The sequence below is a fragment of the Eschrichtius robustus genome, chromosome 3 (assembly GCF_028021215.1).
Source record: "Eschrichtius robustus isolate mEscRob2 chromosome 3, mEscRob2.pri, whole genome shotgun sequence".
Classification (NCBI taxonomy): domain Eukaryota; kingdom Metazoa; phylum Chordata; class Mammalia; order Artiodactyla; family Eschrichtiidae; genus Eschrichtius; species Eschrichtius robustus.
Window position 1 is genome coordinate 132,263,560 of NC_090826.1, and position 17,093 is coordinate 132,280,652.

At 43.3% G+C, this 17,093-nt stretch overlaps 1 protein-coding gene across 1 annotated transcript in view; it reads left to right on the forward strand.

Annotated features, from left to right (window-relative positions):
• TNN (tenascin N) overlaps window positions 1-17,093 on the forward strand; it is a 59,863-nt gene that overhangs the window by 15,558 nt on the left and 27,212 nt on the right. The window contains exons 6-8 of the mRNA XM_068538387.1: window positions 2,163-2,426; window positions 12,902-13,165; window positions 15,821-16,084. Of these exons, the coding sequence (XP_068394488.1) occupies window positions 2,163-2,426; window positions 12,902-13,165; window positions 15,821-16,084 (792 nt within the window). The remainder of the gene's footprint in view (window positions 1-2,162; window positions 2,427-12,901; window positions 13,166-15,820; window positions 16,085-17,093) is intronic.

Consider the following 17,093-nt stretch of genomic DNA (forward strand, 5'->3'; position numbering starts at 1 on the left):
TGCTGAGTCCCCAGCTCCAAGTAGGCACTCAGTGATTGTTTAAAGAATGAGTCAGGAACTACCATTTACTATCTGTGTGACCTTGGGCAAATTATCTAATCTCTCTGAGTCTTGCATATAATTAGTGATCTAAAAATGGTAACCGTTATTAATTTCCCAAATTAGTACATGGAGAATCTGATAAATGCCTTATGTTGTTGCTATGAAGTCTGCTAAAGTAATATATGAAAAGCACCTGGCACTTAATATGTGGTCAGTAAATGGCAGTTGATTTATTAAATAAAATATGCACTGTCTCTGGTGATGGAATGTATTTCATTTCCTTGCACACAAATAAAACATGGCCACTGTGCTTAAGAAAGGTGCATTGTAGCTGATGTTAAAGAATGTAGCTATGTAAAGTTGTAACATCTCTGCTGGAAAATTCTTGGCCAAGAGAACTACAAGATGGGGAAGAAGAAAAATGCTTAGGTTTCTGAGAGTAAGAGACTTTTTTTTTTTTTAATTTTATTTTTATTTTTGGCTGTGTTGGGTCTTCATTGCTGCATGTGGTCTTTTCTCTAGTTGCGGCAAGCAGGGGCTACTCTTTGTTGCGGTGCACCGTCTTCTCATTGTGGTGGCTTCTCTTGTTGCGGAGCACGGGCTCTAGGCCCGCGGGCTTCAGTAGTAGTGGCACGTAAGCTCAGTAGTTGTGGCTTGTGGGCTCTAGAGCGCAGGCTCAGTAGTTGTGGCCCACGGGCTTAGTTGCTCCACGGCACGTGGGATCTTCCCGGACCAGGGCTCGAACCCATGTCCCCCGCATTGGCAGGCGGATTCTTAACCACTGCGCCACCAGGGAAGTCCAGTAAGAGACTTTTTTGTGTGTCTTTACCCAAAAGGATCCCGATCTATTTGTAAGTAGGGTTCTCAGGGCAAGCATCTTTATTAGTGACCTTGATGGCTGCACTCAGATGGTTTGCAAATGATAAGAAGCTGGAAAGGAAAGTGGCCATGTTGGATGAAAGACTAAATTATAAATGGAATCCATAAGATAAAGTATAACAAGGATAATTGGTGGATCCAGGACATGTATTATATGCAAAAAATGGGGGAGATGTGGCTTAATGTGAAGGTTCTCAACCTCTGAGGTACATCAGAATCACCTGTAGAGTTTTGCTTACTTGTTTTTAAAATAGAGATATCAGGGTGTATTTCAGACATGCTGAAGTAGACCCTCTGGTGGTGGTACTTAGTAGGTGTCCAATGTTGGCAAAGGTTGAGAGCCCCTGGGGTAACTGGGACAAGTATGAAAAACTTAGGGATTTTTCTGAGACTGTGGGATGAGGCTATGTTATTGGGGGGTAAAGTGTCTGGGACATGGAGGGCATTTTGTTCTGGGTTGGTGCTTCTAGAATATAAAGTCTGCATGAGCAGGGATTTCTGACTGTTTTGTTAATTGGTGATTCCTGAGTGCCATCACATGGCCATGGCATGGGATGGATGCTCAGTGAATTGTTGAATGAATGAACTGAGTTTGGGGAATTTTTCTCTGAAAAGGGAAAGACAAGAGCATGTTTAGATGTAAGTGCCAGGTCTAGAAACTCTAAGTTGGAAGTTGGGAAGTTGATAGTATAAATTTATAACATAATATAGTATGATATGATATACTATAATTGTTTTTATAAGTTGGAAGTTGGGAAGTTGATAATATAAGTTTATAATATAATATATATAATTAATATAATATAATATAATAGTTTTTAACTTATAAGTGCATAAATTAGCGAGGTGAAGCTGTTTGATAAAAGGAGAATTAGGAAGGAGAATGAGAATTATTCTTGAATACTTGCTGGATGGTGTCCAGGAAGAGGAATTAGGTGTATTCTATATGCCCACCGAGGGTAGACATACTCGAAGGAGTAATACTTCAAGTGGCCACACTTGGAGGAGTTTTCTCTAACGTGCTCAGTGATTATAAAATGGAAGTCCATCAGGAAGACCTTTCTCAGCTTAGGGTTCAAGCAGAGGCCAGTTGTCCACCTGTCACAGATGATGGAGAGGGCCTCTTGCATTGCATAGACTATGGAACCAGCTCACCCAGATGCACTCGATCTTGAAACATTTGTGATCTTGATCAGCCAGATGCCTTCTCTACTTTTTCTTTCTCATATATTTTTATGAAGAAATTGATAGTCCAACCAATGTGGTCACTGATCGAGTGACAGAAGACACAGCGATGGTCTCCTGGAACCCAGTCCAGGCTGTCATTGATAAGTATGTGGTGCGCTACATCTCCACTGACGGGGAGACGAAGGACACAGCTGTGCACAGGGAGCAGAGCAGCACCGTCCTGACGGGCCTGAAGCCGGGAGAGGTGTACAAAGTCTACGTGTGGGCTGAGAGGGGCAACCAGGAGAGCAAGAAGGCCGACACCAAGGCCCTCACAGGTAACAGAAGGATGGGAGTCTTCTCTCATTCTTACTGTCTCCCATCTCTGAATAAACAGGTTTCCTCATGGCAAGGAGAAGATTGATTTTTGAATCAGGAGGCTGATGCCCACCTAGCATCAACTTTTTTGTTTGCAGGTGTGGGGGTGTGGGGTTGCAAAAGCAATTTCAAATTTCATAATTATGAATTTTTTCCTTTTTAACCTCAAGCAAAAGAGACCATCCTTTTTATTTGATACAGAAGGTCATACTTATTTGGGTTGGAATTCCATATGCAACTCCCTTGGAGTAGAGGATCACTGTCTAATTTTCATGTTTTGGACGTTAAAACTCAAAACATTTGGCTGACAGTGAATTTGAATGCTCATCTCAGTTTGCAGTGACTGTACAGGCATGTTGCCTGTAACCTGGAGCTCTCTTTCAGACCATGGAAATGGTTTCCCTCTTGAGTCAACATTTACCAAATGTACCAATTCTGACTTGAAGCTTTCAGAAACTGTGAGGGCTCCCTTACTCCATCCAGTTGTGTTCTGCTCGGCTGGGGCCTGCGGGTGTCCTGAGTCTGCATGGGGGCGTATCCCAGACATTCCTTCTGCTTAAAACCTCCTCTGGCACTGTCCTTGAGTTCAGAGAAGCCTAATTCTGGAGTCCACTTGAGGTTCCAAACAGTTGGCAGGAGTCATAGAAAACAATTCACTTATTGATTGGCCTTTGTTGTGGACAATTAGTGTAGAGACTCTCAGAGAAGCTGATAATTGGTTAGGAATATCGTTTCAGAAGCTTGACTGTCCAAGTTTTAATCTCAGCTCTACCATTTACTAGCTGAGTGATTTGGGGCAAGTTGCTTCGCCTCTGTTCCTCAGATTCTTGTCTGTAAAATGGGGCATATGAATGTCTACATCACTGGGTTAGTGTGAGGGTTACATGAGTTAATTCATGTAAGTGCCTGACATAGAGAGTGCTACATAAATGATAGTCATGCTTATTTCTTAAAATGTGTCTTAGTCTGTTTGGGCTGCTATAGCAAAATACCATAGACTGGGTGGCTTAAATAACAGAAATTTATTTCCAGCAGTTCTGGAGCCTGGAAAGTCCCATGATCTGGGTGCCAGTTGGTTCATTTATTGGTGAGAGCTCTCTTCTTGGCTTACAGATGGCCACCTTCTTCCTTACATGGTGGAGAGAGGAAGTTCTGGTCTCCTCTTCTTCTTAGGAAGGCACTAATCCCATCGTGGGGGCCCCCATCCTCATGACCTCTTCTAAACCTAATTACCTCCCAAAGGTTCCACCTCTAAATACCATCAAATTGGAGGTTAGGGCTTCAACATATAAATTTTTGTGGAGGGACACAAACGTTCAGTGCACAGAAATGTTAATCTGCATTTGGCCTTGAAGCACTTTGTGTTGCATAGCCTCCTGGGGCCAGATGGGCCTTGTCTCCTCCAGGGGAAGGAGAAGTTAACAGTAAGGATGGTGAGACCTAGATTTGTTTAAAGTCGAGGTCAGGAAACCTTCTGTAAAAGGCCAGATAGTAAATATTTTCAGCTTTGGGGACCATACAGTCTCTGTTGCAACGGCTCAACTCTGCCATTGAAATGAGAAAACAGCCATAGATAGTATGGAAATGAACTAGCATGACTGTGTTCCAATAAAACTTGATTTATAAAAATAGGCAGTGGGTCAGATTTGGCCCATGGGCTCTAGATTACCAGCTCCTGGTTTATATTACACACGGCCCTCCATTCACTAGGATTTTGAGTGCTGTGAAAAGAAAGAGCATGTGGGTCAGCCTTTTTAAGACAGTGGAAGTTGGAATGGAGAAGAGGCTTCCCCTTTCACAGGTGGGCGTGGTGCAAGTAAAGCACCCCAGATCACGGGGAGCCACTGGGGTGTGGTATTGCTGGGGGTGTCAGGCACAGAGCTAGGCTTTGGGGGTACAAAGGTAAAAGCACAGTTTGTGCTCATATGGCATTCACAATCCTCTGGGTAGAGGAGACAAGTGAAAAAGACAAAGTGCAGTGAGTTATGTTCCAGAGCAAACAAATAACCCTGGAAGTATGGGAACCTGAAAAAAAGTGGGGGTAAGAGGGGTCACGGCAGCCTATAGGAATAGGTGACCCCTGAACGGAATCTAGAAGGATGTGCGGCTGTTAGCAGTGAGAGCAGCATATGCAGAGACCTAAGGTGTGGGAATATGACAGGTTGGTTTTCTGTCATGTCTTAATATGCACTTATGTTAATAATGTCATCTTTAGTGGTGTTTATGGTGGGTAGGTCTGTGAGAGGGTGGAGTAGGGAAGATGAGGCTGGGGCGTTGAAGCCAGCATAGAATCCCAGGATAAATTGTTTGTCCTTTCATGTCAGCTGTCTGTGTGTCTTTCATGTCAGGTGTCCTGTGCTCCTTCTAGCAAGTCCTCCCTTGGCTGTGTACCCCACTGAGCTGGCCTGGCCGAGCTGGCAAGTGATGGTGCACAGGTTTGAAATGCAGCTGCTATCACAGAAAGCTCAGTTTTTCAAGGAGGTGGTTTTTGAAACAGGATCATAAAGGCATGCTAATCATTGCACCCAATTCCTTGTTTTTTTGACTTTTTAAGAGTTTTTATTTTTGAGGAGAAAGTGATATTTCATACCTCAAGTGACATTAGTAATAAAAAAGAGCTCATATTTCAGCACTTACTATGCAATATCTCATGTACTATTCACCATAACCCAGAAGTAGGTACTGATAGTTCCTTCTTTGTAGAGATGAGGAGACCAAGACTTAAGTTATACAGTTTGTCCAAAGTTAGCAACCAGGAAATAGTGTAGCCCACGTTTCAAGCCAGTTTAACTGCATAGAAACCCAGACAGATTCTACAAGTCGGATTATTTTTATCAGCCTAGACCTCAAATACCTTCACTTTAAAAGTCTCCCATTTCTATGGCCTCAGACATAATGTTTTATATGGAAAGAACTGACAGGTCCTACTTCTGGGATATTTTTCTTCCAAAAGAAAATGTTAGAGTGGTTGCACAGATTTATTGAAGTATAATTGCTTTCAGGTACAAGGAGCCAGGAACTAAAAAGAGTGTATTATGTAAACCCAGGGTAGAGGAGAAATTTGTATATGAAGACGAATTCTTTTTATCCAAAGGCAACTTGTGGAAAAAGTTTATAGAGTTGAGACTGAATATTGGCTTTGTCTGAATGCAAATAACTCATTCTTGGAAATTTCAGACCGCTTGCTTAATTAAACCCTTAAGTTATCCCAACCATTGGCATATAACAGACTCTGAAATTTGTTGAGGTCATCATTTTGGTTGTTTGTGTGCTGGCCTTTCACGAATTACAGAGTTGGCAAATGATACACTCTTTCATCTTTCTTAAAGAAATTGACAGCCCCCAAAACCTGGTGACCAACGGGGTGACAGAGAACACGGTCACCGTCTCCTGGGACCCAGTGCAGGCCGTGATTGACAGGTACCTGGTGCGCTACACCTCTGCTGACGGAGACTCCGGGGAGGTTCCGGTGGGGAAGGAGCAGAGCAGCACCGTCCTGACGGGCCTGAGGCCGGGCGTGGAGTACACGGTCCACGTGTGGGCCCAGAAGGGGGACCAGGAGAGCAGGGAGGCCGACACCAAGGCCCCGACAGGTAATGGATCATGCATCATCACTGTGTCACTGCTAAGCTGATGTCCGTCTAGGTTGGTTTTCCTTCTCTGACCTTGGCTGAAAGGGAGGCTCAAGGATGAGCAGGCTGGTATCCTTGCATAGTAAATTGTGTACCCCTTTCTTCCATTGAATGGCTTCTCTTAGAATGCATAGCTTGTCCTGTTTGGTTAAAGACCAAAGTTTGGTCTTTAAACATTGACATTATTGCTCATTGTCCTTTGTTCTCTGCCTGTGCACCTGCTTTGTTATTAATGCCTAAAGGCTTCACCTTCATAAAGAATAAATATGAAGAAAGCACAAGTAACTATCATGCTGAGGGATGGTTGATCCAAAACCAAATTTTCTTTGCTCCTCACCGGTTTAAAGCCTTTCTGTGAAAGACCTACAATAACAAACCCAAAACAATTAAGAAAATGGTAATAGGAACACAGATATCGATAATTACCTTAAATGTAAATGGATTAAATGCTCCAACCAAAAGACATAGATGGGCTGAATGGATGCAAAAACAAGACCCATATATATGCTGTCTACCAAAAACCCACTTCAGACCTAGGGACACATACAGGCTGAAAGTGAGGGGATGGGAAAAGATATTCCATGCAAATGGAAATCAGGAGAAAGCTGGAGTAGCAATTCTCATATCAGACAAAATAGACTTTAAAGTAAAGACTATTCCAAGAGACAAAGAAGGACACTACGTAATGATCAAGGGATCAATCCAAGAAGACGATATAACAATTGTAAATATTTATGCACCCAACATAGGAGCACCTCAATACCTAAGGCAAATGCTAATAAGAGGGGAATCGACAGTAACACAATAATAGTAGAGGACTTTAACACCCCACTTACACCAATGGATAGATCACCCAAGCAGAAAATAAATAAGGAAACACAGCCATAAAAGGGGAAATGGACAACCTGGAAGAAATGGACAAATTCTTAGAAAAGCACAACCTTTCAAGACTGAACCAGGAAGAAATAGAAAATATAAACAGACCAATCACAAGCACTGAAATTGAGACTGTGATTAAAAATCTTCCAACAAACAAAAACCCAGGACCAGATGGCTTCACAGGTAAATTCTATGAAATATTTAGAGAAGAGCTAACAAACACCTATCCTTGTCAAACTCTTCCAAAATATAGCAGAGGGAGGAACACTCCCAAACTCATTCTATGAGGCCACCACCACCCTGATACCAAAACCAGACAAAGATGTCACAAAGAAAGAAAACTACAGGCCAGTATCAGTGATGAACATAGATGCAAAAATCCTCAATAGAATACTAGCAAACAGAATCCAACAGCACACTAAAAGGATCATACACCATGATCAAGTGGGGTTTATCCCAGGAATGCAAGGTTTCTTTAATATATGCAAATCAATCAATGTGATAAACCGTATTAACAAATTGAAGGAGAAAAGCCATATGATCATCTCAATAGATGCAGAAAAAGCTTTCGACAAAATTCAACACCCATTTATGATAAAAACCCTCCAGAAAGTAGGCATAGGGGGAACTTACCTCAACATAATAAAGGCCATATATGACAAACCCATAGCCAACATCATTTCAATGGTGAAAAACTGAAACCATTTCCTCTAAGATCAGGAACAAGACAAGGTTGTCCACTCTCACCACTAGTATTCAACATAGTTTTGGAAGTTTTAGCCACAGCAATCATAGAAGAAAAAGAAATAAAAGGAATCCAAATAGGAAAAGAAGAAGTAAAGCTGTCACTGTTTGCAGATGACATGATACTATACATAGAGAATCCTAAAGAGGCTACCAGAAAACTACTGGAGCTAATCAATGAATTTGGTAAAGTAGCAGGATACAAAATTAATGCACAGAAATCTCTTGCATTCCTATACACTAATGATGAAAAATCTGAAAGAGAAATTAAGGAAACACTCCCATTTACCAATGCAACAAAAAGAATAAAATACCTAGGAATAAACCTACCTAAGGAGACAAAAGAAAACTATAAGACACTGATGAAAGAAATTAAAGATGATACCAACAGATGGAGAGATATACCATGTTCTTGGATTGGAAGAATAAACATTGTGAAAATGACTCTACTACCCAAAGCAACCTACAGATTCAATGCAATCCCTATCAAACTACCAATGGCATTTTTCACAGAACTAGAACAAAAAATTTCAAAATATATATGAAAACACAAAAGACCCTGACTAGCCAAAGCAATCTTGAGAAAGAAAAACGGAGCTGGAGGAATCAGACTCCCTGACTTCAGACTATACTACAAAGCTACAGTAATCAAGACAGTATGGTACTGGCACAAAAACAGAAATACAGATCAATGGAACAGGATAGAAAGCCCAGAGAAAAACCCACACACATATGGTCACCTTATCTTTGATAAAGGAGGCAAGCATATACAATGGAGAAAAGACAGCCTCTTCAATAAGTGGTGCTGGGAAAACTGGACAGCTACATGGAAAAGAATGAAATTAGAACATTCCCCAACACCATACACAAAACTAAACTCAAAATGGATTAAAGACCGAAATGTAAGGCCAGACACTATCAAACTCTTAGAGGAAAACATAGGCAGAACACTCTATGACATAAATCACAGCAAGATCCTTTTGGACCCACCTCCTAGAGAAATGGAAATAAAAACAAAAACAAATGGGACCTAATGAAACTTAAAAGCTTTTGCACAGCAAAGGAAACCATAAGACGAAAAGACAACCTTCAGAATGGAAGAAAATATTTGCAAACGAAGCAATGGACAAAGGATTAATCTCCAAAATATACAAGCAGCTCATGCAGCTCAAATCAAAAAAACAAACAACCGAATTCAAAAATGGGCAGAAGACCTAAATAGACATTTCTCCAAAGAAGATATACAGATTGCCAATAAACACATGAAAAGATGCTCAACATCACTAATCATTAGAGAAATGCAAATCAGTAGTACAATGAGGTGTCATCTCACACTGGTCAGAATGGCCATCATCAAAAATCTACAAACAATAAATGCTGGTGAGGGTGTGGAGAAAAGGGAACCTTCTTGCACAGTTGGTGGGAATGTAAATTGATACAGCCACTATGGAGAACAGTATAGAGGTTCCTTAAAAAACTAAAAATAGAACTACCATACGACTCAGGAATCCCACTACTAGGCATATACCCTGAGAAAACCATGATTCAAAAAGAGTCATGTACCACAGTGTTCATTGCAGCTCTATTTACAATAGCCAAGACATGGAAGCAACCTAAGTGTCCATTGACAGATGAATGGATAAAGAAGAAGTGGTACATATATACAATGGAATATTACTCAGCCGTAAAAAGAAACAAAATTGAGTTATTTGTAGTGAGGTGGATGGATCTAGAGACTGTCATACGGAATGAAGTAAGTCAGAAAGAGAAAAACAAATACCATATGCTAACACATATATATGAAATCTAAAAAAAAAAAAGGTTCTGAAGAACCTAGGGGCAGGACAGGAATAAAGACGCAGACACAGAGAATGGACTTGAGGACACGGGGAGGGGGAAGGGTAAACTGGGACGAAGTGAGAGAGTGGCATTGATATATATATACACTACCAAATGTAAAACCGATAGCTAGTGGGAAGCAGCCGAATAGCACAGGGAGATCAGCTCGGTGCTTTGTGTCCACCTAGAGGGATGGGAAAGGGAGGGTGGGAGGGAGATGCAAGAGGGAAGAGATATGGGGATATATGTATATGTATAGCTGATTCAATTTGCTATACAGCAGGAACTAACACACCATTGTAAAGCAATTGTACTCCAATAAAGATGTTAAATAAATAAATAAATAAATAAAGCCTTTCTGTGGTGCTTATTTTTGTTTCTGCTCTTTGGATGAGCGTTTTACGCAGAAATAATAACGTTTTATTAGCTCAAACTAAGCAAATGTCTAGTCACTTCTAGCCTCCAATATGTATCATTTTAGTAATTAAGATGTCTACGTCCATGCAATTGTACGTACTTTATGTAACTTTAAACCTGCTCCTCTCCATCAGCTTGGGCCTTTTGTGGGCTAACTGCCTGCCGTTGAAGGGGGCATGCTCGGCTTCTCTTGTATTTCCAGTCCATTCTTTAAGCACTGTCCTTCCAGAGTGCAAACTCGAGTTCCTGGCGCGTTTATGTTTGGTACGTGGGAGGTAAGGGGTGTCGGGAGGAGGAGAGGTGAGGGATCTTGCTTGACAGTAATAGTCACGGCTGGCTTGGGTCTGTCATGGGGCCTAACAAGGGTTAAAACTAACTTTCCCTTCATGGAACACTTCCTTGTGTTCTTCAGAGACACCTCATCTGTCCTCTTTCACTGTAGTGATTCTGTAGATACATGCATGTCTCCTACTGGTCTCCTACTCCCCTCTGCCCATACATCTGGGGGTGCCCTCCAGTGCCCTTCTCTGGTGAGGGGTGAGGTGACCCCACCTCACCCCTCTGGGTGATCCTCTTGGACAGCTTCTAAAACAGTCCCAGGTGGGCTCTCCTTTCTTTGGCCCACATCTGGTCCATGGGGGACACACATGCATCCTTTGTCCGTGCAACCAGATGTATGGGTCTGTTGCAATGCTGCAGCCTCTTGTTGCTCTGCAGCAGCACAACCAGCTATTTTCTCACCTCTCAGATATTTTAGGCACGTGTCAGACACCAGCCCACGGTGTTCCCCAAGCTTTGGGCAGGGTTTCTCAGCCTTGGCACTGTTGATGATTCTTTGTTGCAGGGGTCTGTCTTGTGCATTGTAGGATGTTTAGCAACATCCCTGACCTCTACCCATTTGATGCCATGAGCCTCCCCATTCCACACTGAACTGAAAGAACCAAAAATATCTTCAGACATTGCTGATCACCCCTGGTTGAGAGCTTTTGCTCTGGAGTATACATAAGCAGCTCCGTAAGGGATCCCATTGCAACTGCTTATTCGAGGCTTGGCTGTCACCCATGGGACTCACGGTGTAACTCTCTCCAAAGAAATCCACTCTTTTAAGTCCCACCTGTTTGTACTCTCCAGCCTCTGTCGTAGTCTGGAGTTGGTTGGTCAATCAAAGGCCACAAAACTTGTTGGTCCTGCCTTGGCTGTGGGCCCTCAGGTTGGAAAGTAAATACCAATTTTCTTGGGGGTCACAGCCTAAACCAAGATAAGAATAGTCCCACTTGAACATACCGTTGCATATATGTGACAGGACCTTAGGGTAATGGCTTTTGAAATGAGCTATAGGCATACCTCAGAGATGTTGTGAGTTCGGTTCCAGACGACCACAATAAAGTGAACATCACAATATAGAAAGTCACATGAATTTTTTTGTTTCCCAGTGCATATAAAAGTGGTGTTTACATTGCACTGTATCTATTAAGTGTGCCATAGTGTTATGTCTAAAAAAGTATATAGCTTAATTTAAAAATATTTTATTGCTAAAAACTGTTAATCATCATGTAAGCCTTCAGCAAATTGTAGTAACATCAAAGATCAGTGATCACAGATTATCATAGCAAATAAAATAATAATGAAAAAGTTTGAAATATTATGAGAATTACCAAAATGTGACACAGAGACACAAAGTGAGCAAATGCTATTGGCACATGCAGAATGATGCCAGTAGACTTGCTGGATGCAGGGTTGCCACAAACTCTCAATTTGTAAAAAGTGCAATATCTTTGATGCATAATAAAGAGAAGCACAATAAAATGAGATATGCCCGTATGTGGAACAAAGAAACGCTATTATTTTCTTGGTGAATACATATTCGAACACCTTCCCTGTGTGTAGTATGGAGGAACATAATCCTGTACATTCATAAAATATCAACAAACTGGTATCATTTAAAATAGCGTATGGTCATTGGACATCCACTCTGTACCAGGAACTGTCCTAAGGGGCATGTTATTAACTCACATAATACCCATCTCTACAAGGTATACACTAATATTATCTCCGCCTGCTTTTTTTCCCTATAAGCACTGTGATACTTTAATATTTTCAAGGACCTTTTCTTCTTATTTATTTGTTTATTTATTTATCTTTGGCTGCGTTGGGTCTTCATTGCTGCGCGTGGGCTTTCTCTAGTTGCGGCGAGCAGGGGCTACTCTTCGTTGCAGTGCGCAGGCTTCTCATTGCGGTGGCTTCTCTTGTTGTGGAGCACAGGCTCTAGGTGCGCAGGCTTCAGTAGTTGTGGCAGGCGGGCTCAGTAGTTGTGGCGCCCGGGCTTAGTTGCTCCACGGCATGTGGGATCTTCCCGGACCAGGGCTCGAACCCGTGTTCCCTGCATTGGCAGGCGGATTCTTAACCACTGCACCACCAGGGAAGCCCTCAAGGCCCCTTTCTACATGACATTTTTTGTCTTGGTTTTCAGAACTACTCAGAGAGATACGTACAATAACTATTAACAACTCAATGTTACGAATGCGGAGAAGTGAAGTGCCTTGCCCAAGTTCACAAAACAAGTTAGTAATTTATGAAATGAGAGGCATGCATGGAACATTAGTTCTCGAAGGGACCTTGGAGTCCATCCAACCGGAAGTCCAGATTGACAGATCAAGAAGCTGAAGCCCAGCCAGAGGCAGCAGAGTTGTCCAGGGCCACAGCTCTTCCGACTCTGGGCCCTACTGCTCACTCTGCTGTCCTGTTCTGCCTCCTTGAAAACCCACAAGTCCAGATGTAGAAAGAGGTCTACATCCATGAAACAACTGAAAACTGACATGTGAGATAGGAACATTCTAAGAAAAGGAAGCTGCCGCAGCCCAAACAGCATGGCCACAAGATCTCACTCTAGTAATAGTGTTTATTGATCCTCATTTTCCTTTCAGACATTGACAGCCCCCAAAACCTGGTGACCGACCAAGTGACAGAGAACACGGCCACCATCTCCTGGGACCCAGTGCAGGCCGTGATTGACAGGTACCTGGTGCGCTACACCTCTGCTGACGGAGACTTCGGGGAGGTTCCGGTGGGGAAGGAGGAGAGCAGCACCGTCCTGACGGGCCTGAGGCCGGGCGTGGAGTACACGGTCCACGTGTGGGCCCAGAAGGGGGACCGGGAGAGCAGGAAGGCCGACACCACGGCCCCGACAGGTAATAAGAAAAAGATGGTCAATTAGAATTGAATTTTGAGGGTGTGAATTTGGGTGCACATGGTGCCAAAAGATGCGGCTTGAGTTGAGAGACTTTGCAAAGAGAATCTTAAAGACCAAAAAAGACAGTGAGTTCTAGTGGTGATCTCAAGTGCTGCTCTTCTTCCCTGACAATGACAGCTGCCCATGGAACCACTCAACCAACCAGAAGACAGAAGTAAAGTTGTGCAGTGGCTGTGTTTTTAGCAGACCCAGCAAAGACACTGATAGGCTCTGGTCATTGCAATGCTCGTGATAATACTTTCAGAATGATTGCTTGGGAAGTAACCCCTGATAAAATGATAAATTAGATACCCTGAAGTCATGGCAGATGTTTAATTGATTGTTTTGATGTGCCATAATGTTGCTAAGAAGACATTGTTCCTCCCACATTTTAGGGAGCTGAAAGCCAGGAAAGCATGTCAAGTTTATAATGAGCAGTCCTTTGAGATGGAGAACCAGGGGTTACTTTCTTCCTCGACTCCCACCAGGCCCTCTGGATGGGAATACCATTGCCTTGTGTTAGGAGGGCTCTAGGAGATAAAAATCGCAGTGATGGGGTGGTGGGTATCTTTTACATGGCTTCAAAGCTTAGGTTTTCCCAAACATTTTCTTAAAGAAATTGACAGCCCCAAAAACCTGGTGACCGACCAGGTGACAGAGAACACGGCCACTGTCTCCTGGGACCCAGTGCAGGCCGTCATCGACAAGTACCTGGTGCGCTACACCTCTGCTGACGGAGACTCCGGGGAGGTCCTGGTGGGGAAGGAGCAGAGCAGCACCGTCCTGACGGGCCTGAGGCCAGGCGTGGAGTACACGGTCCACGTGTGGGCCCAGAAGGGGGACCGGGAGAGCAGGAAGGCCGACACCACGGCCCTGACAGGTAATGGAGGATCTTTCTTCGGGAATGTAAGCCCTGTCATACTGTCTATGGCAGGTCAAGTTTTGTTTTTCTGTTCTAAAACTGGCAGAATTGATGATTTATGGAAGAGCAGGATGGTAGACTTCTGTCAAACCACACACCAACCCTCACTCCGTTTTTACACATTATATCATAATGAAGAGCTCATATTTGGCCTCGTACTTTGATCTTGTGAAGGTAAATGGTGATTGGTTTTATCCACCCACTGTTCCTCCAACTGTGTATTTCCTTTGTGATCAATCATTAAATATTTCTTCTTGGAAGGGAAGAAATAAAAAGAAACCACATGTTAGGATCTGTGAGCTAAGTACTTTCAGGAAATGGCTTTTGCTCTAATCTCTTTGGAACAGGGAAGTGTTATTCCTTTCTTAGTGGATAAATCCTCTTTTGAGTGCTGTGTGCTCCGTTCTGAGGATCCTAAGCTTGCATTTTTATACAGTAACGGTTCCTACTTTTTAAAGTTCTTTCATCTCTGTTTCCTCATTTTTTAAGAATAGACTTATTGAGTTATAATTTACATACTATAAAATCCACCCTTTTAAAGTGTGTAATTCAGTGGTTTTTAGTATGTGCAGAGTAGTGCAACCATCACCACTGTCTAATTCAGAATATTTTCATCACCCCAAAAGCAACCCCCATACCATTAGCAGTCTTTCCCATCCCTACTTCCCCCAGCCTTAGGAAACTACTACTTTCTGTCTCTAGAGATTTCCTTATTCTGGACATTTCATATAAATAGATTCATATAATATGTGGCCTTTTGTGACTGGCTTCATTCACTAAGCATAATATTTTCAAGGTTCATCCATGTTGTAGCTTGTGTCAATGTTTCACTTGATTGCTGAATAATATTCCATTATATGGATATAATACATTTTGTTTATCCATTTGTCAGTTTATGAGCATTTGGGTTGTTTCCACTTTTTGGCTACTATAAATAATGATGCTACGAGTTTTTGTGTACAAATTTTTGTATGGACATATGTTTTCAATTCTTTTGGCTATATACTTCGGAGTGGTATTCCTGGGTCATATGGTAATTCTATGTTTAACTTTTTGGGGAGCTGCCAAATTGTTTCCAGAGCGGTGGCACTATTTTACGTTCCTACCAGCAAGGAATGAGAATTATATTCCTCATTTAGTTGGTACTCAGAGGACTTTGCTGAGACGGGTAGAGCAGGAATCAATATGCCCATTTTACAGTTGAGAAACCTCAGATACAGAGAAGTGAATGATTTCTACAATTCACAAAGTTAGCTGATGATGTCATGGAGTCAGATTTGTGGAATATTCATGGAATATTACGGTACCTTAAAATCTGTTTGGCAAGGCCCACATTTTACAAATGAGGAATGGAGACCCAGCCAGAGGCAGCAGAGTTGTCAGGGCCACCGCTGGCTGATGGCAGAGCTGGGCCTAGTTCCCTGTCCCCAGCCCAAGGCTGCTCCTGCACCTCCACTCTGCGTCTCAGGCTGGGACTGGAATGTAGCTCTTGTGACTCTGATCTAGTGCTCATTCTGCTGTCCTGTGCTGCCTCCTTGAGGATCCAAGAGTCCAGCTGTGGTGAGATCTATGTCCATGAAACAACTGAAAACCCACAAAGGAGATGGGAAAACCATTAGAACGGAGGCTACCTCACCCAAGAGACATCGTCTCACTCTTTGGTGCTTATTAATAGTGCACTTTTCCTTTCAGACATTGACAGCCCCCAAAACCTGGTGACCGACCAGGTGACAGAGAACACGGCCACCATCTCCTGGGACCCGGTGCAGGCCGTGATTGACAGGTACCTGGTGCGCTACACCTCTGCTGACGGAGACTCTGGGGAGGTTCCGGTGGGGAAGGAGCAGAGCAGCACCGTCCTGATGGGCCTGAGGCCGGGCGTGGAGTACACGGTCCACATGTGGGCCCAGAAGGGGGACCGGGAGAGCAGGAAGGCCGACACCACGGCTCCAACAGGTAATAAGAAAAAGATGGTCAATTAGAATTGAATTTTGAGGGTGTGAATTTGGGTGCACATGGTGCCAAAAGATGCGGCTTGAGTTGAGAGACTTTGCAAAGAGAATCTTAAAGATCAAAAAAGACTGAGTTCTAGTGGTGACCTCAAGTGCTGCTCTTCCCTGACAGTGACAGCTGCCAATGGGGAACCACTCAACCAACCAGAAGACAGAAGTAAAGTTGTGCAGTGGCCGTGTTTTTAGCAGACTCAGCAAAGACACTGATAGGCTCTGGTCATTGCAATGCTCGTGATAATACTTTCAGAATGATTGCTTGGGAAGTAGCCGCTGATAAAATGATAAATTAGATACCCTGAAGTCATGGCAGATGTTTAATTGATTGTTTTGATGTGCCATAATGTTGCTAAGAAGACACTGTTCCTGCCACATTTTAGGGAGCTGAAAGCCAAGAAAGCATGTCAAGTTTATAATGAGCAGTCCTTTGAGATGGAGAACCAAGGGTTACTTTCTTCCTTGACTCCCACCAAGCCCTCTGGATGGGAATACCATTGCCTTGTGCCAGAAGGGCTCTAGGAGATAAAAATCACAGTGATGGGGTGGTGGGTATCTTTTACATGGCTTCAAAGCTTAGGTTTTCCCAAACATTTTCTTAAAGAAATTGACAGCCCCCAAAACCTGGTGACCGACCGGGTGACGGAGAACACGGCCACCGTCTCCTGGGACCCGGTGCAGGCCGTCATCGACAAGTACCTGGTGCGCTACACCTCTGCTGACGGAGACTCCGGGGAGGTCCTGGTGGGGAAGGAGCAGAGCAGCACCGTCCTGACGGGCCTGAGGCCAGGCGTGGAGTACACGGTCCACGTGTGGGCCCAGAAGGGGGACCGGGAGAGCAGGAAGGCCGACACCATGGCCCTGACAGGTAATGGAACATCTTTCTTCGGGAATGTAAGCCCTGTCCTGTTAAGCCTATGGCTGGTCATGTTTTGCTTTCCTGAACTCACACTGGCAGA